At 38.5% G+C, this 22305-nt stretch overlaps 1 protein-coding gene across 2 annotated transcripts in view; it reads left to right on the top strand.

The window, feature by feature from the left end:
- The first annotated feature begins 208 nt into the window (after positions 1–208).
- The window catches only part of LOC106957109 (trinucleotide repeat-containing gene 6C protein-like), a 53167-nt gene continuing 31070 nt past the window's right edge, over positions 209–22305 (top strand). The window contains exons 1-3 of one of the 2 annotated variants that reach the window (XM_015048332.1): positions 209–1278; positions 13544–13644; positions 13910–13931. In XM_015048332.1, coding sequence (XP_014903818.1) covers positions 13582–13644; positions 13910–13931 — 85 coding nt within the window. In that variant the 5' untranslated portion in view covers positions 209–1278; positions 13544–13581. The remainder of the gene's footprint in view (positions 1279–13543; positions 13645–13909; positions 13932–22305) is intronic. The other variant, XM_015048333.1, reaches the window with a different exon arrangement.

Below are 22305 nucleotides of genomic sequence, written 5' to 3' on the forward strand. Positions count from 1 at the left end.
CAAAGGAAATATGGACCTACTTCTCACAAAATGCTGAAATAACGACATATGAACACAGTGAATTCAAGTTTGAATTAATGATTTCATTAGTTGTCCATTTGATAGATTAATATATTTTGAGCCCATTGTATTTATAACTATTGTTTATTTACATACATAACTTTCATTCACTGATTTATTCCATAGATTGAGGCGCTTTTGGTCGTAAATACATATAGTTTGCTTTCTGTTTGCCTCATTTAGTGCCATTGAAATGTGAACTGCTTGGTTTCGTGCCTGTCTCCTGCTGCTGCCCATAACGTGAAGGTCCTCACTGTGAAAGCGCTCCAGGGCTCAGAAAAGCAGGAGAGGGTGGGCCGGATGGGCGGAGTCAGCGTCCGCTGCTCTGGTTGGCTGAGAGTGACGTATCGGGAACCACTTCCCGGTCCGTGTTTCTCACTGGAAGGAGGAGAGGCAGACTGCGGTGTTGTTAGTTTGAACAAAATGGCTGAAAGACCGCTGTCATCGAGAGCTCACTGAACGCCCACCGCGAGTGTCCGCTCCGTCGTCTGGATTCCACGCAGAATGTATTTCCCCGGAGCCGCTGCTCGCTTTGCATTCGCGGCAGCCAGCACGTCGCTAGCCGTCCAGGCGACTTCTTAAACTGAAACGTTTCTTTTGCACTTTAAAACAAGTTGGCTGGCTGGCGGACGTCGGCTTGCTCAGAGAGAAAACTCTCTTCGGCGATTTTTCCCCCTTCGAAAACTGCCTGAATTCTCCGTTTTTGCAAAACCTCTCCTCAGTCGACGACTGATATCTTAACGCCAACCAAGCTAACACTAGCTAACACCATTATTCTGCTTTTTAAAAAGTCATTTTATTCGTGTTGTTATTTTTTTTATTTTTTGTTTTTGTTATTAGTGTTGTTTCACCGTTCACCCCACCCCTCGTTATATCGTTATATTTTCTTCGATTAGTTTAAGTTCAAAACGTGTTTTATTTCAGTATTTTTTATGCTCAAAGCAGAAATCACCGAACTTGCTGTGTGTATATCTGGCTGCATAGCCGTTGTTTACCTCGGTATCCTGACACCACAAGCTGCTTCAGCAGCAGTCGGCTTATCTATCAAGTTCGACTTTAATTGCGACTAAATCTCTGCACCAACGTTTTACGGGTAACTTTTCGAAAAAAGAAAACCATAAAAAAAAAAAAAAATTCAGACATCGGATTTTTTTCTCATATTTTCCTGCCATGCACCGATTCTTCACTAAAAGCGGCCAAAGCTGTTATGAACGCAAGGTAAGTTTCAAATCCACCACATCTTATCCCATTGTGATTTAGCGGTTATTGTCACAGTTAAATATTTGAAAAGAAAAATTGGAGCTTAAAAATTAGACATGAATTGATTTTAATATGATTATTAATGCTTTTAGAAAGTCCATCTTAACCAAGTCATGTTTCTGTGATGCACTGTTAAAGCTGAGCTTTGGTATTATCAGTACCAATGGGGTGCCACTGACTCACTTTGCTCTTTAGGAAGCATATGGAAAAGCTTCTTCCATGTCTTCGTGTTATTATACCCAGTGATGGTTGTGTCTAGAATGTGTATGTTCATGAATAATAATGATGTTAGTGGCTTGGAAAATATTGAACATGTTTATGACTGGCTTAGTATCCTAGAAAACGGCTGTGTATGTAAATGTACACTATGATTACAGATGCACCGATTAGGGTTTTCTTGGGCAATACTTATTTTTTTTTATATATATATTTTTTAGGTTTGATCTGTTGATTCAGATTGTTGTGAAACATATGGGGAGAAATGTGTTGGGGGTGTTAATTTTGTCACAGAAATGGAAGGAATTACAAATTTAACCCAATTTATCTGTTAAGTTAAATTGCCACAAATCTGAATTGACTAAACCTTGAAAAATGAACATGCATCAAAGTACATGCTGTCCTTTCATTTTTATAGATTGAAAACTGTGGGAGGTCTTAGTTTTGATTTATTTAATACGCTTGAACAAAATCAAATTTCTTAGCTGAACAAGCAAAAATTGGCCAGTTCCGATCTCCTATCAATGAATTGGTGCATCACATTTATACTATTTCAGAGAGAGAATTGTCTTGTACAACTCTTTAATTTTTTGTAATTAAAGTAAAAGAGGATTTAATTGGATCTTTATCACAAATTGATTAATAAGGGGTAGGATATTACCAGTTGCCAATATTTGATGATTAGCTTGATGTCTTTTTTTTTGACGCTATAGTGTTCTAAAATGTAACTGAGATATTTTCTTACATTTTAAACTGGAGGTGCACCAATCATTCTACCTGGTCAGAATTGGACACTTTTCATTTGATTGACTGCAATCACCAGTCAAATACTAATAAAATTGTTTCCCCTTATTTGTTAGTTGCATTAAAACTAAGAATTCCCCTCAATTTATGGTGTATAAAAACACCAAACATGCAGTTTGTGTCACTTTCTGGAGACGTTAGACATTTTTTTGATGCATTAGTGTGGATAATCTTGTAATTGCTTCATTCTCTTTGGAAAAAAGAATGAAGCAAAATGGAGCAAAAGTGTTACCTGTGTCACACTTTCTCTGTTTCCTATTTTACAGTCTTGCTCCCTGGGGGAAAAAAAAACAAAAAAACAACAAAAAAAAACAGAATTGGCACATCAGACATTAAAGAAAAATAGAAAATCTGTACTGGAAAAGCTTGATTGGAGCACCTCTGATTTAAACTCCCTCTTTTCACCGCCACTCAGCCTGTGATTTATTCTCTAAATGTATCGCTTCATGTATCTTGCAGACTATTGCACATTCCACTACACGAGTGCATTATTAAACATAGCTGTCCTGTTTCCTTTCCCTCCTTCCCGGCTCCACCCCCTCTCCTCCGTTTCGGTACGAAAGCCCGAGATTCTGATTGAACTGTCGCCTTCCATTGCATTACCTTTTCTCTGCATCTGATCCCCCAGGCACTGGAGTACAGCTTTTAATATCTCTGCCTCATGTCTTAATTGAAGTACATAATTTCCTGTTCAATTTCAACTCCATAGCCCTCCCCATCCCCCACTGACATTTTTGTCAAACTGTCTTATCTCCATCTTCACACACCAGTGAGGTGATGAAAGGGGGAAAAAAAATATCATGCACGTGTAATAGTGCCACACATGCACACTACAAAGCAAGTACATATGCAACTAAGCTTGCCTCTAATTGTATATGCGGTTTGCCATGAGGGTGCAGAAAATGTGATGTTTGTTTGAATCAGTCGCTGTTTACACACGAGTAACCGCTGCCTTTGTTGCTGTGGGACTTTGCAACCATTCGTCTCCAGCTTAAAATCCCAGGCAGTTTGTTATTGCCCTCCAGTTGTTAATGAGATCTCATCTGTGCCTCAGACTCACAGCTGATTCACAGTACAAGGGCAACCCTGTCTGTCTGCCTTAAAACACAATTTAGAAAAAAAAGATAAAGATTGGAAAAGTGAAGGAAAGAGGAGAGGGGAATTTCCATGTTACCCCAAGTACATGTTACCTCATTAACTGTACTAGACATAAGTGCCCCATAACTTTAGCATGTAGGTATCTAGAGTGCACTGAAGCCAAAAAAAATGTAATTATAGAACTTGCAAATTAATTACCTCAATAGGAATACATAGTAGAGATTCACCAATAAATCTGTTATCAATTGAAGTTCAGAATGAGGCTTTTTTCTCCTTGATCAACTCCAAAGATTTTTTTAAATAAATGCCTCAAAACAAAGAATATTCACCATGTTCAGTCTATGGTTAAATACAAATCAGATGGCCATTACCTGCATTTACTTTAATTGTTGAATGTTTGTTTTGTAGTAATTCTTCCAGTTTTTGTCAATTTTAAAAGAACTGCTACCTTCATCTGCATGTTTTCTCTCTCATGTATAGATGGATGGAAATACATATATATTTTTCCTAGTGCGATGTCATCCATAATATTGAGACATTACAAGACCGACTTAATGAATTACTGTGCTACTTTGTCCTTTTTGGCTGTACACTTGAAAGCTATTATCCACATTGGCTCTGGATCGAATCAGGCTGCATGCTGTTGGCATTCAGACATTATTTTGATTAGATTGTATTGTAACAAAGCCATGAGGACAAATCCTGGCTGCAATTGCCATCTGCAGCCCGCTTTTATCACCGAAGGTCGAGATTGTTGATATAAAAGGGAAACCCAAGGCTCGCTTCCCCTCGTTTGACCCATTATACAAAACATGAAGCCTGTTATCATTAGCCTTGCTCCTGTTGTTCATTTTATCCCCCCTGGCATACAGTTTTAGTTCTTCAAATACAATTTTGGATTTCTTTATAGTATAATTAGTCTGATCCTTCCAATCAAGTGAAACAAAAAGTCTTTTTTCCTTTTTGCCTGTGTGTATTTTTTTTTGTTCTGTCCCTTTTTTCCCCCCCCCATGAATGACCTTAGCCAGGGCCCTATGTGGCTATCACTGAACCTGTGATTAGGAGGCTTTTCAGACGACTTGCACAGTCCTGATAGATAGCATGCTTAACACCGCTGCAGGGTGCTGCTCCAGCAGGGGAGCGTTGACAGTAGAATCAGCTGGATTCCATTGGAGACTGCCAAAAGCCATTATCCTCTTTCCTTGTTCTCTTTATCCACGGACGTTTTGAAGTGAGGTTAAGGGCAGACACGTAGATTAACTGGGCATGTGTGTTCGAAGTGCTCATGGAGCTAAATAAAGTATGTTTGGGTGTGTAAACGGTGAGGAAGATGTAGGTATTTTGGGCACAACATTGTTTTCTACAGTGGATTACATCATTCAGTGGATAATGTAAGAAAGATGTGGGATCAGAGGGTTGGACCCTGGGGTCATTTCGAGACATTTATCTTCCATTAATCTTTTGGCCATAAATTGGACTTTTTAGGGGTCAAAATATGCTAAAGACACTTCATACAGCAAAAGCATACCACCATAGTCTCAGATCTGCTTGTATACAAAGAGTGGAGCTAGGTCTGTGTAACCTCTTCCGTCTTTTGAGTTGTGTGCCAATGGAGGGGCCATGGGCTAAAGGGGCCCAACAGGGGTAAGCCTGGCCGAGCCAGGATGGAAGCAGGGGGATGGAGGGGAAATGAAGCCAAAGCCACAGTGCTTCTGCCTGTGAGTCTTGGCGGGGGTCCAGGGGAATGTTCTGTGTGCCGAGGTTTGCCTGGGGCCCCCTGTCCTTTCCTCCGCTCAGTGTTGGCTAATTGGAGAGCTGTAGAGTGAAGGAAAAGAGTATCGCATGGAAAACGGATAGATTCCATACAGGGCATCCAGCCCACATTTCTCCGTCACGCCAACGTTAGACAGCATTACTTCTCATGTAACCAGACTTAGGCTCAGTAGGACTTCCCAAGCTTTAAGTTGAAGCGGTGTAAATAGCACTGGCATGCTCTAGCTGACCTTAAGCTGGGGTCACTGCTCTGGGTGATAAACTCTGATCAACTGTGTCGTTATCTGTGCTGTTAATGACCTTGCTATCAACTTGAAGTGTTTACTTATGCCTTGTTGGTTTGTCGTTTCTTAAAGTAGCTCTTAGAAATGACCAGCTTGAACCTTCAAGTTCAAATATTAATTCAGAGCTTGAGATAGTTTGTGTCAATATTAGAGAAGAAGTTTCTGTTGATTTTAAAGAACTGCGAAAATTAAGGCAACACTCATTCTTTAGGGATTCAATGAACTGCGTTGTCATACCAGGTCATACTTGCGTGTTTATGGTACAAAATTAGGACTCAAGTACTTTTTTTAAAAAAAAATCTTTTTCAAAATGTCTTTGTCTTTCTAACTGTTTTTTTCAATGTCACATGCTGTTTTTATTTTAATTATGTGAAGCACTTTGGAATGCCTTGCTGCTGAAATGTGCTATACAAATAAAATTTGATTGATTGTGTAAGAAACTTAATAAATAAGTAAATATAAAAAATAAATTAAAAATCACATACTTATAAAAAGTAAGTAATTATAAATGAGTTAAACAGTGAAATGAAGCTCAAATGAGCTAAATACAAATGTGAGATCATGATTACTGTACCAACAAATAAATGAAATGTTTCACCTTGGTGGACAAAACAATGCAATGAGCAATGGCAGTTGTTCAGTTAATCTTTGGAGAAATGTATCTCAACTGAAAGAACATGAAAGAAAGGATATTGTCACTATATTGCATACACAGAACTATAGTTATGTTTTCTTCCACAAGTCATGCGGATTAGCCATGAATCAATCTACTGGTTTGGAGAGAATCAACTAGGTCACAGAAAGCGTAATTTCATTCTGAATTGAAATTACGCAGAGGCGTAATAAACAGGAAGTACAGGTTGCAAACTAAACTGGACCACACATCTCAGAAATATGGAGAGAGGTTTTCAGGAATGTGCTGCAAGTTGTAATTATTCTGTCATGTCAACTTGGTGTGGTGATGTAGCATGCTGTCCAGAGATGTAGAGAAAGAAATACAGTTCTGTAACAGCTGACCTGCCAATAAATGTTTGCTTCGTCAAAACTGTTTCAGCAAATGTGTTTCCATCTCCCTCTTAGCTCATTAACTTTTTTAAAAAAAAGCCAAAAAACGCATCAAACATCAAGGACGGTTTAGAGCCACCAGTCAGACTGTTCTTTGGAAGGAAAATACAGCTGCATTGCTGTTGCTGGTACCTTTTTTTGTGAAATTGAATAAGTTATTTTGAATTTTCCTGTTTCTATCAACTTTTTTTAATGTGATACTTCAAAATGTGCTGAATAAAGTTGATGATATTTCATTGGCTAAAAGCACAGAACACGCCATCCTCACCGTGAAACATAGTAGTGGCACTGTCATGCTTTGTTCATGGAATAGCTTTGAAGGTCTTTGACATTTTTACATATCCTTTAAAAATTATTCCACATTTCTACGTCTATTATGTCCATCCATCCATTCCACTGAACTATTAACTGTGAGCTAGTCAGCAACAAATCCTCTTTGTTGCCATGGTATGCGGCTTTATTAACAGGCTGCAGAACTTTCACCAGCAAATATAATTGCGTTTGGTTCTGAAAATATCTAAATAAGTTCACATAAATAAGCAGGAGGTAAGGACTAACACTCACACTTGTCTTGACAGCTTCTTGTTGAGTTCTTAAAGCTTTAGCTGCTGTGATGACAGGGAGCAGGCTCGCTTGGTCTTGCCTGTTGTGCTGTTTTCCGATTTTAATGAGCTGCCACTGTGCTAAAAAGTTCCAGATCGGCTTTGGCATAGGAGCAGTCAAGACTCTGGGAGCTAATTTTTAATTTATTTATTTTTTCTGGGTGGAAAACCTCAGAGTGCTTATAACATTCTGTTGAGATTCTTTTTTTTCTTTCAATGTTTGCAATCATCTTCATCATTTCTCAACACTTACCTGGTTGAGAGCAGTCGGGTTGTAAAGCACAGATTTTACAACGCCTGGAAATGTGTGCCTCATTTCATAGAGGATCAGACACTATATCTATTTTTTTTTAAAATACCAGCTGCTTTAAGTAAAGCTGGTATGCTCCAAGCCACCAATCAGACTGTTGGGTTGAAGGAAAATACTGCTGCATTGTTGTTGCTGCTTATCAGCTTTGGAATTTACGAGCTTACCTCCCAAACGCATTCGGGCGGAGTAAACACTAGTGTTCGCTCTCACGTGTCGGGAGCAGCAACCCCGGATTCCTTTTCCAGGTAAGGGAAGATTTAGGGCTTGTGGCTTCTGAGAGGCCACAGGAATGGTCGTGTGGGTGGAAAGTGGCTTCACCACATTGTGTGGTTTTGGTCTGGCCATCGTATTATTTATATTATTACTTGCTGGAAGAGCTGCAGCTTTGTAGAAAGTGTTGCCTGCAGTTGGTCTGACAGCTGCTCACAAGACGTGAGACTGAAGCATTTTTTTATTGCCCTTCTCCTTTTTATAGAATGTTTCTGACTTTCTCACTCATTATTTATGAAATACAGCATGTAGTTCTTTTTTCATTTTCTGCCACCCTTAGTTTATTTTTCCCTTTAACCTTTCGCATATTAGCCTTCTGTAGGCTCCAGCAGTAAAGGTGCAGGGATATTTGAGTCCAACGGCCTTCTTGTTCTTTTATGTTAAGTTTTGTTTTTAGCTCCCCAATTTCTCCTGTGTTTTTGCTGCCTTGTTCTTGTTCCAGTATAGCCCCCTTCCTTCTCTCTTTGCCCGGTCTGGTTCTCCGGCGGCTGTCGTTTTTAATTGGAATTGCTCTGCCTTGGCTTTCATCCTTTGCCTGCCTACCCCCCTTTTCCCTCGCTGCCTCCCCCCAGCTCTCTACGCCCACTGTGCACACACATCGAGGCAATACTCGATGTGTGTTTTTACGTGGGTGTTTCTGTTTGTGCAAGCTTGTTTCTTCATTCCTCCTGTGTGTGCTCATATTCAGACCTCGCTATCTTGTGTCCTTCCTTGTAGCTGAGGCCTGAAGCCCTGTTCAGTCCAACACCGAGAGGAAACTTCCTTTGCTAAATCACTCCTTTTCAATTTTCCAAGACCTTTTCAGCTTGACCGGGGCTAAGATTAGAGCTCCAACCACAGTCTGGATCAAATGGCCAAAACAAAGAAAGGACCTTTCTGTTCTAAATGCAGTTACAAAGAGTCACAGTTGGCTGACGTCAGAGCCAAAAAAGAAAGAACTAGACTTGACTCTTTTGAAACGTGTTCTGAAAACACAGTCTTTGTGTTTTGTAAAGCTTCAAACTGACAAAACTCATTTCTTCTTAAGAACCGTAATTAACGGTAATGCTGCTCAATGCGCTGCTCACATGCAGTTGCAATTGTATTCCAGAATATTCCGATGTCAATGCTGATTATAATAAACTCACTTACTCCACACTCTCTTCTTTTTAAAAATACACATATGATTTACATCAAGGATGGTTTAAAAACCAACCAGTATTATTAACATCCAGAGTGAAAATGGATGGCACTTGAAATCAGTCCTTTGCGATAGCAGTATTGTTGATATTGTGATGGCTATGATCTTGTCTGTCAAAATGTGCGTTCAAGTATTTAATTTTAGCTCTTTAATTCAGCCATTGAGACAGTTAGCTTCGTAGCTGGCAATAATCATTCGTCTCTGTGCCTTTCCTAGATATTGTAGATTCTTAAGTCTGCGATATCTACAAGACTACCAACATGTACAAACCCACGACAGACAGCCGTAAAACCTCAGAACAATACCACAGAGTAGCTTTGCTGTAACATGTTGAACCTTCTTGGAGTTGTACCTGAGCTAGTTCATCCAAGACCCTTCAATATGAGATGATTAGACAACAAGCTGTAGCCTTGTGAGTCTAAATGAGCTTTTGTAAGTCTGATGCCAGCAGCAGCAGCACCACAGAAATGATCTGTGCTGAGGTAGTGCTGGTGTCAGCACTGCTGAGAGCAAGAGGCCAGCACGGCTTTATGTGAGGTAGCCTTGGCGTTGACTACTGCAGACCAGTCGATAACTGTCTGCTCCATTGTAATTCTCCTTTGTTTACCAAACTATTGGAATCATCTCCAAATTTTATTGTTCCAGGAATTATGAATCAAAGGCAGCTCTAAACAGGTATGCTTTTTAGGCTTTTTTAAAGGAACTCCATGTTTGAGCTGTTTTGCAGTTTTCTGAAAGTTTGTTCCAGATTCTTGGAGCATAAAAACGGAACGCTGCTTCTCCATGTTTGGTTCTGGTTTTGGGGAAGTGGAGCAGATTAGAACCAGAAGATCTGAGCAGGTCTGGAAGGGTGAAACATTGACAATAGGTCTTAAAATATTGTACCCTACCTCTTTCTTTTCTTTTATTCTCCTCTTTTCCTACATTCCTTTCCTTCTTTCTTTTTTCCATTTTTTTCCCATTATTTTTCAATTTTTTAATCCATCATTTATTTTATTTCCTTCTTTTTTTATGCCTGCCCACTGCAGAAATATCTGACATAAGTTCAATGTAAACTTTTAGTGTCAACTTTACATTTCAAGATGAATGACTGCATCGGATGGAGAACTCTGGAAAATTGACTTGGAACTTTTAGACTCTGCTCTCCCCTTTAGGTGAACCTTGTTGTCAGTTTTCTTCGTGTCAGATGTTCAGAGAGAGACTGGATGGGCTCAAAACTGAGGAGAATAAAGGAGAATTGTGGTGCTGTGCAGAACATGCACAGCCCACGTTGCACAAACTGCATTTGCATTCTTCAGATACAGACTCTCACTTCCACACATAGTTTAGCCTGCTATTTATTACCTTAGGGTGGCCTTCCCCTAGCTGCTGAGATAGCACAATGTTACACACACAGACTTGGTGTGAAAAATGAGACTGTAAGGGAAAGTAGGAAAGGAAATACTGATGGAGAACTATTGGGGCATATCTTTATTGCATTTATTTGCCTTTTTTGTGGTTTAACATTAAACTTACTTTCGTTAAAACGTTTAACTAAATCTCTTGGCTCGCCAGTCTGTGCCGGGGTGTTTGGTCTTTGTCCGCCTCTTTTAGGCCTCTCTTGTCATTCTGACAGACATGTTCCTCCCCCTGGCAGTGAGCAGCACAGTGGGTGACAGGCCGTCTATTAAAACCCTGTTATATGGATTATGATTCAATCATTTATCTAAATTTTGAGCCATATCCCTGCCATCCATCGTTTTCTCCTGGTGTTGGAGAGGCTGAAAATTAAACAGCATTATATCCCATCAGTTTGAGTTTTGTTATATTAATAAGTCAGTCATTTATTCACAAAAGCTCAGCACCTGATCAAGCATTAGTGTTGTCCTAGCATACGGAGCTTTTAATAGGACTGGCTTATTTAACAGGGTTTCCAGAAAATATGAAGCTTACAGTAAGCTTGTGACTGAGAAAGATTTTACTTTTTTAAACTTAAAGCAAAATGGCTGCAATGAGTTTAGACCACAGGATCTTTACAAAGTTTAGAAAAGTTTATGCAGTTTAAGTATTTTCCAGCTCTGTGTAAATACGGAAAAGAAAAATGTTGCGTAAACACGTTTATTCGATCATTCCTTTTTCCATGATCTTATGAATTCATCCCCCTACTTGGCTGGGATGAATTAATGGCTGGATAAATACGTTACCTTATTTATCCAGCCATTTACCAGTTTGTCTAACAACCCATCCATCAGTTTCTCCAGCCGGCCAGCAATCCTCTTTTCTCCACTCGGTGGTCTTTGCAGGGTTCACATTTACAGTCTCACCACTGTAATAAGATCTGCCATAAATTAATAGAGAACATTTGGATCTGTAATTCAAAATTTGTCTTAAGAGCACAGAGAAATAACACTATTTGTCTAGAAAAGTGTGGAATTTTGGCAAATGTTTGGAGACATTAATTTTAACTCCTTCCCATCGTGTTCAGTAATAAACAGTCTTGTTTTTTTTTTTTCTTTCTGAGATTTTTTTTAATGTTTTTTGGTATTTTGTATGAATTTAATGACCATAATTCTGTTGTTGCTGACCTCTTTCGATTTCACTTATTAACATTTAATACCAAGAGTCCTGTTAGCTTCAGTTCGTACCTCAGTTTCCTGGAGCTGTCACTAGTGCTGAGCCAAAGGAAATAAAGACTCAAATGAAGTACTTGGTTTCATCTGGCCCTCAGGCGTGCTATCTGACTAGTCTGAGTCAGACTCACTCAAAGAAGTTCTTTGTTAAAAGGTCTTGTCTCATTCTACAAGTTCGTTGGCCTAAAAGTCAACTTTCCTTTCACTCCTTTTATCTTCTTATTTTCTTTTCATTTCTTTCGTTTAACTAGACCTCGTCTTGCTTGCAGTAGCTTTGCCTCCTGCTGTCAGTTTTCTGCTTTTCACTTTGTGTGGTGTTGTTTTTTTTTAAATCTTTGTTTCTGTCAGGAAATGGATTTAGACCTACATTTGCTCATCCTATAATCTATGATGTTGCTCTGTGATCTTTTTTTTCCATCTTGATTCATTATTTCTAAACATGCCTAGAATATTACAAATGGCATTACAATATTAGAGACACAGTTCTGGAAATTGGCAGCAAAACATAAAAGTCAGTAGTACTGTTGTCAGTAGTTCAGAGAATTTTTTTTGTAAATATTCACAAGTTTGTTGCTTTTGTTAATATCTAAATATGAAAGACACATTAGAAACCAAGCAAAACCATTTCCTAATTGGCACAAAACAGATGTACCAGTCAACCTTTGGGCCAAAGTACAAAATAAAACAAAATCAAGTTTTTAAGTTTTGACCTGCTTATACTGATTTCACCTGATTCAATTTCTCTTTTAGGGATTACATTTAATAGCATAAAAATAGTTGCTAGCCTTGCCCTTTCTGCCATCAGTGGTTCTTAAATATTTACAATATAAGCAGCAGGGATTGGACTGTGTAACATTGCTGTCCCAAATGATCTTAACTCTGACATGTAATATAAAACAGCTTTTTAATCTAGTTTAATACAAGCACAAAATGATCACAGCATCAATATTTTAAAATGTCTTTAGTATCTGATATTGACAGTTACCAACAGTTATTGTTGGTAACTGTGTATCTCTTAGAGAATGCAGACTAATTATAATAACTAGCGCTGCCAACATTTCCAAATGTAACATCTTTTATAAATGTGCTGAAAGGCATTAAACCTTTCTGTTATCTGCTGAAAGTCTTGCTCTCGCCTTAATAAGCAATCCTGATGGAGAAGTTGCACCTGTGGAATTTATTTTTTTAATGGCGTCTTATCTTTTATTTTGAAATTCCTCACTGATACTAAAAATGGGTAACTGAGTCTTTTCAGTACCAACTTCCATTTTGACAAGTGTTGTTGCTGATAGGAACAAGGTCAACTTTCTAAGTTTAAGCTGGCCATAGTCACCAGTTCATTTATTTCTCTGTGCATTTCTGTAATTAACGGCACCATTTTGAAATCAAAAGGAGCTGAATGTTACTAATTTATGCCTCTAAATAAGTGTTCCTAAAAGAACAAGCACTTAAAGTTTGTATGCAGTGAGTTATGATAATGTAGTCATTTATATTTGCAGAAATCCTCAAACTTGTGACATAATTTACAGTAAATTTTAAAACGCCTCTGCAAGAAAAAAAAAAAAAATCAGGGTTTTATTTCCCTGAAGTTTTTTATTTTTATGTCTTCTCCTTTGCAGATGTTTCTTCCTGAATCCTAAAGTCTTTTTTGTTTCATCCTGTTGAAACTTGACTTAGAAAATTAAGTCCACGAAGTACATAAACTCTTGATTAATGCCTTAACATGTTAGTTGTCTGCCATGGCCGCATTTACCGTATTCTCTGGACTATAAGGCGCACCGGATTATAAGGCGCACTGCTGATTTTTGAGAAAATGCAAGGCTTTTAGGTGTGCCTTATAGTCCGGAAAATACGGTACTTCCACTGGTTTAAAAGTAAGTCATATGTAATTTACGCAGCAATGACTTTGACTTTTGCAGCTGCACATGTGTAAATTATGTTTATTGGATCTAAATTCTCAGCAGTCTCTCCTCTTGTCTGACTCACCTCTCTTTTAATTTTTTGTTGAACAGCTGATGGAAGCAAGCAACACAGGAAAGAGAACCGTTTGATGGAAGAAAAGAAAAAGAAAAGGCAAGAAGAAAAGACCAAGAAGGAAATCACTCAGAAAAAGGTGATTCTCTCACATGCTCAGATGCTTCTACCAATAAGCAAAAGCACATTTTTCTTAAATGGCACAAAAATAAACATGTTGATTTGTGGAGGATTTGGTGAAAAACTAAAAGGAGAAACTAAACATTTTTTTTCTTTTAGTCTTTTATATTATGTCCTTGAATATAAAGACTAAATGATGTTAACATCCACCAATTATTTTATTGTTTAAAAATACTTCCAGTGCTTATAAACCCTTTTGATTCTTTTATTCTTTCCTCCTGCAGGCTTCTGATCAGAAACCGAAAGGTGAGTGTCATGACTGTTATAACACTGCATTTCATACATAAGCAGTGATGTAAAAAAAAAAAAAAGTATTTGCTCATTTACATAGTTGTTGTTTCAGTTTTTTTGTCACTCTTAAATGTTTCTGATCATCAAACAAAAATTTATATTAGAAAAAGATAATCAGACTAAATGGAATGAGCAGTTTTAAATTGATTTCATTTATTAAGGGGGGAAAAAAAAACTTCACTTTTGTGTCATCAGTCCACAAAAGTCTTGGAGATCATCAAGGTGGTTTTTATAAATGTGAGGTGGGGTTTGGTGTTTGTTTTAATCAGCAGTGGGTTTAACATGAACTTTTTTTTTGTGTGTGTTTTGTTGTTGTTTTTTTAATCTTGTCCCACAGTGCTTTAAATGTTCTGGATGAGCCGTTCATGTGATCTTGGATTAATTTTGGAGGGCATGATAACTTAAAATGCAGTTAACAACAATTAAATAATTACTTAATCAGGGTGGCAATTATAATTTCCCAAAAAAACTAGGTTGATTTGGATGCCTGTTCACCTGGACAAATGGAATGATTATTTTTGTATTTATTTGTCTGATATTCAAACTTTGGACCTGGGACATTTAAGGGCAACAAAATGAAGCAGAAGAAATCTTTGAGGATGGAATGACGTTTTCCCATCACACTGTCGTTCTGTTCCTGTGCATTTTAACTGCTTATATACATACATAAGCTCTGATTACTGCAGACTTATCTGTGCAGCCATACCCACACTTTATTAATGGATTTTGCATTCCTGCACACAGATGGACACACACATTATGCACATGCGTGCACAATTGTGCAACTTGACTCTGTCCTTCTCTGACACAGCCATGCGTACACACTTTAGAGCGAAAACAGGGCAGGGTAATACAGAGTGACGCTCAGTGCACCCACAGCATCAGGCACCCAGACAGCTCACCCTGTGTGATGCGGGTAAAGAGATGAGGGGGATGGGACGAGCTGAATATGAAAAAGGAAAGGCAGTTGAGCCGTATTGCAAAAGAGTGAGGCTGAAAGAACTCTGTCCTCAGATGGCCTTTGTGATTTCTGCGAAAATAGATCTGCTGCCTGCTTCTTTTCACTGAGATTCACATGCTTTAAATAAAGAAATAAAACAAAAAACACCTCTACAAGGCATTGTTAGTAAGTTTACACCTTTGTTCTGTTGCACTGTGTGTAAGCTTGGATGATTAATAAAGTTTCAGCTTTACGCTGAGCAACATTGGGCTGCTCCTGTTGAGGAACAAGAGTTAACATTCCACCTCCAGGGTTAGAATTTAATACAAAAGGTATATGATGTAAACAGTGGTAGCAATACACATTACAGAGTAGGTAGGTCACTGTGCAGAATCTATTTTTTATTACTGGGTACACAGAGCAGAGATTTTTCTCTAGCTTGTTTTACTTTGACATTTGTTGGCTCCCTTTCCAACAACAGTCTCACCTTTACTTGTGTGCTTTAGTTTTATTGCTTCGCTCAACATGTTCATGATGGTATGAGTGCTTACCCAGAGTGTGTTTGTCATCTCGACTCTGGGAAATGTTATGATTAGAGTCTTATTGGCTTCCTGTTGTGATGCTCATTGATTGTCAGCATACATCAGCCCACTCTTCGTGGTTTTCAAATTAGTTGTGAGCTTAACTAATTTCACAAAATATTAGGATTTCACTTGTTTGTCTGTAATCTACAGCGTGGTAACTTTTTGTCATACTTTAGTGTTTCAGATCATAAAACAACCTTTAATATCAGACAAAGATAACCTGGGTAAATATAGGGTTTATATTTCAAATGTTGATTTTATTTGCTAAGGAAAAAACTATCCAAGCCAACCTGGCCTTGTGCAAGATGCCGCCAAATGTGGTTCTGACACACCTGTTTGCAATAGCTGTTAACAAGCGATGGTGATAATTGGCAATGAGTCTTATGTGTTACTGTAGAAGAATTTCCACCCTGTTTTCTCTCCAGAATTGTTTTTCTTAGTCATATTGGATGATTTTTGAGCACGAGCAGCCTTGACTAGCTCAATTAAAAATATCCCCTTATTTGATTTTCTAAAGCTTGTAGTCATAATTTCAGCTAGAGAGCAGAATGAATGGATAAATCAAAAACAGCAACTCACCAAAAGTCCAGAAGAAGATGACATTGTATGCATGTTTGTATGTTTTCTTTTCGTAACAATGTGCTTTTAGCCTCGTCTATTTTTAAATGGTTTAATCAGTAACACTGATCTTAACTGAGGCAAACCAACAGTGCTGTAGGTGGCGCTCTGGGTTGTTTGTTTGACCTCCTGGTTGTCGGTGCCCTCCTGGAATCAAGTCAAAAGAAATGTGTAACAGTTCTTGGAATAACCACAAGGGTCCAGATAAAAGTACAAATTTCATCCTCCCAGCGCAGTCAGACTTGGCAGCACTCATCCATTGGAAGCATTTTAGTCAAAGATTGATCTGTTCTTCTAATGAGGAATAGACACAAAAATATTTTAGATGGAGAAAGTCATGAAACGCCTCTTTATCTTTTGGACCAACAGTGATTAAACTACTCTTTATCTACAAAAATCAGACTGCTTTGTTCGCGAGTCAGAGATGAAGTTTTAAAATCACAGCTTGTTAGAGTGGTTCACAAAGAGAGAGACAACAGTGAGACCGTTAAAAAGAATAATTAAAAAGGGAAAAATTGTAATGAGCTGTTTTTGGACAGATGAAAGCAAAAACACAGGGAAACGAAAGCAGTGAAGCGGCTCTTTGTATTCGACGAGTGCAACGAAATGATCCTAAATGCTCAGCGTTGGTATAAATACGGAAGACGGCTAAAAATGTGAGCAGTTGTTATACAATGTTAAATGAAAGATGAAGATGGATTGGGAATGTGATTCTGAATGTGTGTACAAAGTGGATGCACATGTAGATGGAAATAAAAAGAACATTGCGGAAAGAAGTCCGGTTTAAAAACTAATCACTCAGAGAGCCATCAGGACTCCTGGGAGTTGGCCTGCAACCTAAAATCTCTGATATCTTTTAAATGGAAGGTGGCGTCAGCTGGACAGAGATTGCTTTTTATGCGTGGCACTAGATAATAGAGGTGTGTGAGTATATATATATATATATGCAGGAAGGGAGCAAATCAGTATGCAGCAGTGATTTGTGTATTTTCATCCATATCAGTGCATTCTACCATCCTTATAGTCTTTTAGGAATTCATAGTCGCAGCCACGTAGCATCCCCTCCTCCCCTTTTTCCTCTCTGCAGGCCCTCCTTGGACCCAGGCATTCAATTTGTTTGCGGTAATCGATCTCGGCTTCATATGTATGAAAATGAGATGAAGCTTCGGTACGCTGGAATTAACTTCTCTGCCCCCTATTAGGCACGGAGCTTCACCGAATGCAGGGTTTCTGGAGGCAGCATCCCCAGTGCCCTAGCCCACTTCCCCCCACCCCCCTCTGCTGCACCCACACATATAGGCTGGACCTCTGATACAGACCCTCCTCCCATTTTCCTTTCAAGTCTCCTCCAAGGGATGGAGATTATTCACTGACGGCATACAGCAGCTTCTTCACAATCTCTGCCGCCACGGCAATCACAGCCGCTTAGTTTTTTTTGTTTTTTTTAACTACACATGCACATTAGTTCTGACAAAATAAGGCTGCGTTCACACAGCAGGCAAATGCAACCCAAATCCACTTTTTTTGCCCAGACTTTTTTATTGCAGTCTGAGCGGCACAATACCGATCTTTTCTCCCTCTGATTTATGTGGTACTAAAAAGAATATATACATAGATATATGACTGTTTTCAAAGTGTTTGCCCTCTGAACTGTCATATCACATTTTGTCCAATCTTTATGACTCACAGACATGAGACATGCATGGTCATTCTGCACTAGAAGAAGCCAGATGCAGTAAATCCAGACACTTGACTTCCTGTGTTATGATTTTGTGACAATACTGTCTGTCCCATTGCGTCAATAGCTTTAAAATTGATTCATAGATGACGGTATCCATTTATACTTAATGATCAGTTTGCTGCTGTGTGACATGTCCTGTCTTCTTCTGTGCACGCGTATCACTTTGGAGTCATAAACAGTTTAAGTCCTGATTGGTCGCATTTAATGAGTGGTATGAACTCTCAAAAAAAAAAAAAATCTGATTACAGGAAAGAAATCTGAATTGAGCATCAAGACCTGCTATACCCTTAGAGACATGAAAGATTGCAATGTATTGTGTTGAGTCTTGTCAAAAACAGTCTTCAATTAATGTTTATTTGTAGGTTTGTGTGATAGACAAACACAGACATAAGTGTGTGGAAAAATGGCTTTTTGAAACCTTAAGTGTGGTCTGCATCTCTATTCAGCTCCCTTTACTCTGATACCCCTAAATAAGGTTGTTCTCACACTTGATAATTTGGTAACTTAGTTCTGTTGGGGAGCAAAGTTGCAACATTGCCAGATCTTCGTGTTCACTTTCACACTGCATTGTGTCAAACGAACCAAAGCGTATGCACAAAATCCTGTGTGCTCTAACTTCACATCACCATGCCTGATTCATGGGAATAGCGGCATCATTGTGTGGAAATGCTTTCTTTTAACAGGGACATGAACGCTACTGAGAGTTGATGGGGAAATGGAAGAAGTTAAATAGAGAGCAATCCAGTAAGCTGTTAGAGGTTGAAAAGACTTAAAATTGGAAATTGTAACCAGAACTAAAATTAAATTTACATCTAAGAATATTAATGTGGTTTGTTGGCCCAGTGAAAGTCCAAACCTAAATCCACCTGAGAATCTGCTTAATTTAACAACTGTTTACAACATCCCAACAAAATACATTGAATTTTGTGGTTCCAGCATCAGATAATGTTAAATGGGACTAGACATGTTTGCAGATTATGCAGCAGAGATGATACTGTATTTGCTGTGGTGTCATATCTTTTGGTATTTACATAGAAGCATGCAGGTATTGTTGAGGTTATGAGAAAGTGCTGTTCAGGCAGGAAGTTCGATCAGTTCTATTCGGGTTATAGGAGTCTACGTACAGATTACGTACAGAAAGACGCAGTAATATCTGTGTGGCTGCCGCATTCTGCACCATCATAATCAGGAAATCTTCTGTGTATTGCTGCAGCATGTGTGTTTTCATCTCAAAAGGCTGGCGAGCCAGTGTCATCCTTCTTCTCTGCTCCTGATGTCTGCGTCGTTTCACCCACCCTCTGCTCAGCCACTGCCACCAAACCTGAGGAGAAACATATTTGCACGGTGTCGCCATGGTGATAACAGCATTATATTTTTCAAAGTGGCGAGCGACGCTCTTAAAAACCCAAGTGCATCCCCTCGTTTTGTATTGGATTAATTTGCAATTTCACATGCTATTAATTGCGTCAACACTTTTAAAATGGAATTTCATGAATCGCAATCTAATTAGGGGCTAATTTACTTTAGCTTTCTGCCTTGCTCCTTTCTTTCTCCCCTCCCATCCCTCTTGAGTTAAACACATTTATAAACACACGACGAATTAATAGTGTATAGCCTGTGAATTACGTCCAGTAGATTTATGACTGCGCAGCGTAATTGTTTCTCTGCCATCTTCTGTTTGCTCTCTCAACACGAGCAAGAGGAGGATGAGGGATGGTCCAAACAAGAGGAAGGCTCAAACTTAAACAATGCTTTCCTCTCTGTTTATTCATGTTGTATGATCAGTCACACACCACAGATATATGAGCCTATTCAGTGCCTCTCGCCCCTCTCCCTTTCTATCCCCCCAACATACCCCTCAACTCAACATTAAGCTGCTTCATGTCAAATGCAGGGCAGATTAATAGCACGCAGCACCGTGAGATGAGTGACAGTTCAGGCTGTGTTTTGGGGGCATTTGTTTGAATGGCAGTGTTTATTGAAAGGTTGAAAGCGTGTCTACATGTCACCATGTGGGGCTTTTCTGTTCTTCCCGTAGGTACACAACCACAAAGAAGATGTTTTTTTCCCCCATTTTTTTTTTTTTTTTTACCTCCGTTTCTTAATGCTGCCTCATGGTTTTCTTATTCTAAAACTTTTTAGATTCTTTTGGAGTTTTACCAATGCAACCAACACTTTCTTTTACCTCACCAGCCCGGGGCTCTTAATTGTGGAAGACCACACTCCTGCGTTATGTGAGCTTTTAAAAAAGAAATTAAGTCGTAGAGTTCAGGTCTTGGATTCAGAAGGCATGTTGCCCGAGGCATTCATTGCCCTCAGGCGCTGACCTCAAGCTTTCTACCCTCACTTACCAACAGGGGTTTCTTGAGGCAACTTTTTCATGTTTCCTACAGGACAGAAGAAACTCAAAAGAGAATTATAAAACAAACAAAAAAAAAAAAAAACTTGGAACAGACAAAGGTTGGACGAGCTAATTAATAGGCGAAGTATGGGAATGGGTCGCCGGGGCTCATAGGAGGCACATGGAGGTGCATTAGGCAACTGTCAGTCTCTATAGCAACCACTCATTATAGATTGGGCAAGCAGTGGGAAATTTTGCCTGCGTTTTGTGTGGAAGTGAAAGGGGCGAGTTCCTGTTGTTCTCTGCTGATGCTGACAGATGGGACGTTTCATCGGTGCGCTCATTTGATCAATTCAGAACATAAACACTAATACACTTAAAATCTCAGACTCAAGGGTTCCGTTTGTTACACTGACTAAGGAAACAGGCTTGCTAGTTTTCTGTTTATTTGCAGCACTGGGTTGTTTATAACTATGATAATTCAAATAATAGCCTTTGTTTCTTTCCCAGGAATGAGTTTATTTTTTTAATTAATTTTTTTTCTCTTTCTCAGGATTCCTATTTAATATGGAAAAGACAGGATTTTGATTTTTATAGTATTTTTCAGGTCTGGATAACTATATAATGATAGAAAAAGGTTTTCCAGACTTTAATTACATTCGTATGTTTTTTTAATTATTATTATTATTATTTTCTCATTTGTCCATTTTAATTTTTGTCCATCAAACATTACTACTATCCATCAATTCTCACCCATCTATATATTCATCTGTTCGCTGTCAGGTTTTTTATGTTTAGGATTTATACAAAAAAAAAAAAAAATCAGTTTGGCAGAACATGAAATTTTGACATTTTAAGTCAGTATTTAAAAGTATTACTCTGCTATATTGATATTAAATATATATTAAAGTAGTAGCACTCTTAGTGTTCAGATAAACAAATAATCCAGATCTGCTTTGTTTAAAAAAGGAAGAACCAAAATACGTTTGAAGTCTATTCTGTTTTTGTTGTGGGTTGAATTCATAAATTTGGCAAGCCTTTTCTTTCTCGGTTTTTCACTACTTTGATCCTTTGTATTTTTTTTAAATGGATATTTCATAAACCCCTTTTCTTTTAACCTGTTCTTTGAACGCAAACATTTTCTCACATGGCAGTAGAGATTTTTTTTTAAATGCGTTTTTGTGAAACATCACCAAATGTATTTTCTCACTTACATAACTTTTCAGCTATTCTTAGTCTAAGAATTGCACCATTGTGCAGAGCTTGCAAGCCTACGTGCGATGTCTATCCCTCCCCCATCCACAAACATGACTGCATAATAATGTGGATCTGCAGACAATAGTCAACGGAGATGTGGGAACCTGCACCACCAGCCACTAAGCCCAGGGAGCCAGCTGGTTCTTTTTGTAACAATCTCTTTGCCAATTGTGCCTTGTTCTTGGATTTCTAATTAAATGTCTGATTCTCTCATGTATTTCCATTTTACTCATTGTTTCTCATTTGTGTTCTTCTTCCTGAGATGGTGCTATATCTTACTTTCTCTTAAACAGTGTAATTAACCAGTTAGTATCAAGAAAGACTGTAATTAAAACTTGTGCGCAAGGTTGCTGAGAAAGCCTCAGCAGGAGAGTTTAATGGAATTTCGTCACTTGATCCCTGCGCTTATTTAATTAGCTGTCGTCTTCAGGGCCGCAGTTTTCCCCCTCTGCCCCCTCTACATGCTACGCTACACTGCAAAAGTTTGGATGGCCATTGTTGGCAAAGTCTTGTAACTATTAGAATGTAAAAGTCTATGTCATTATACATAGTTTAAGTATCTCATGATAGATTTAACATCTAGCATGAGTCTCATTGTGTGTAGAGATGCACTAATCAGAATTTTGTGGCTGATTTCCATCAGTTATTTATATCAGCTATAAACAAGGGGTTGATTTTTTTTTATACATTTACCCTTTCTATAATCTGCTGAGAGATTCACTTTCTCAATCTGAATAAACCACAAACATGCTCCTGCATGTCATAGAAATACAATTTAAACCAATTTTCTTTTTGCATGTCTGAGCTTCTCCTGACTTCATTTTAAAGATTTCACTGACACTGAAAGC

This window comes from Poecilia latipinna, unplaced genomic scaffold (assembly GCF_001443285.1).
Source record: "Poecilia latipinna isolate Pla-1442-1.1 unplaced genomic scaffold, P_latipinna-1.0 Scaffold876, whole genome shotgun sequence".
NCBI lineage: Eukaryota > Metazoa > Chordata > Actinopteri > Cyprinodontiformes > Poeciliidae > Poecilia > Poecilia latipinna.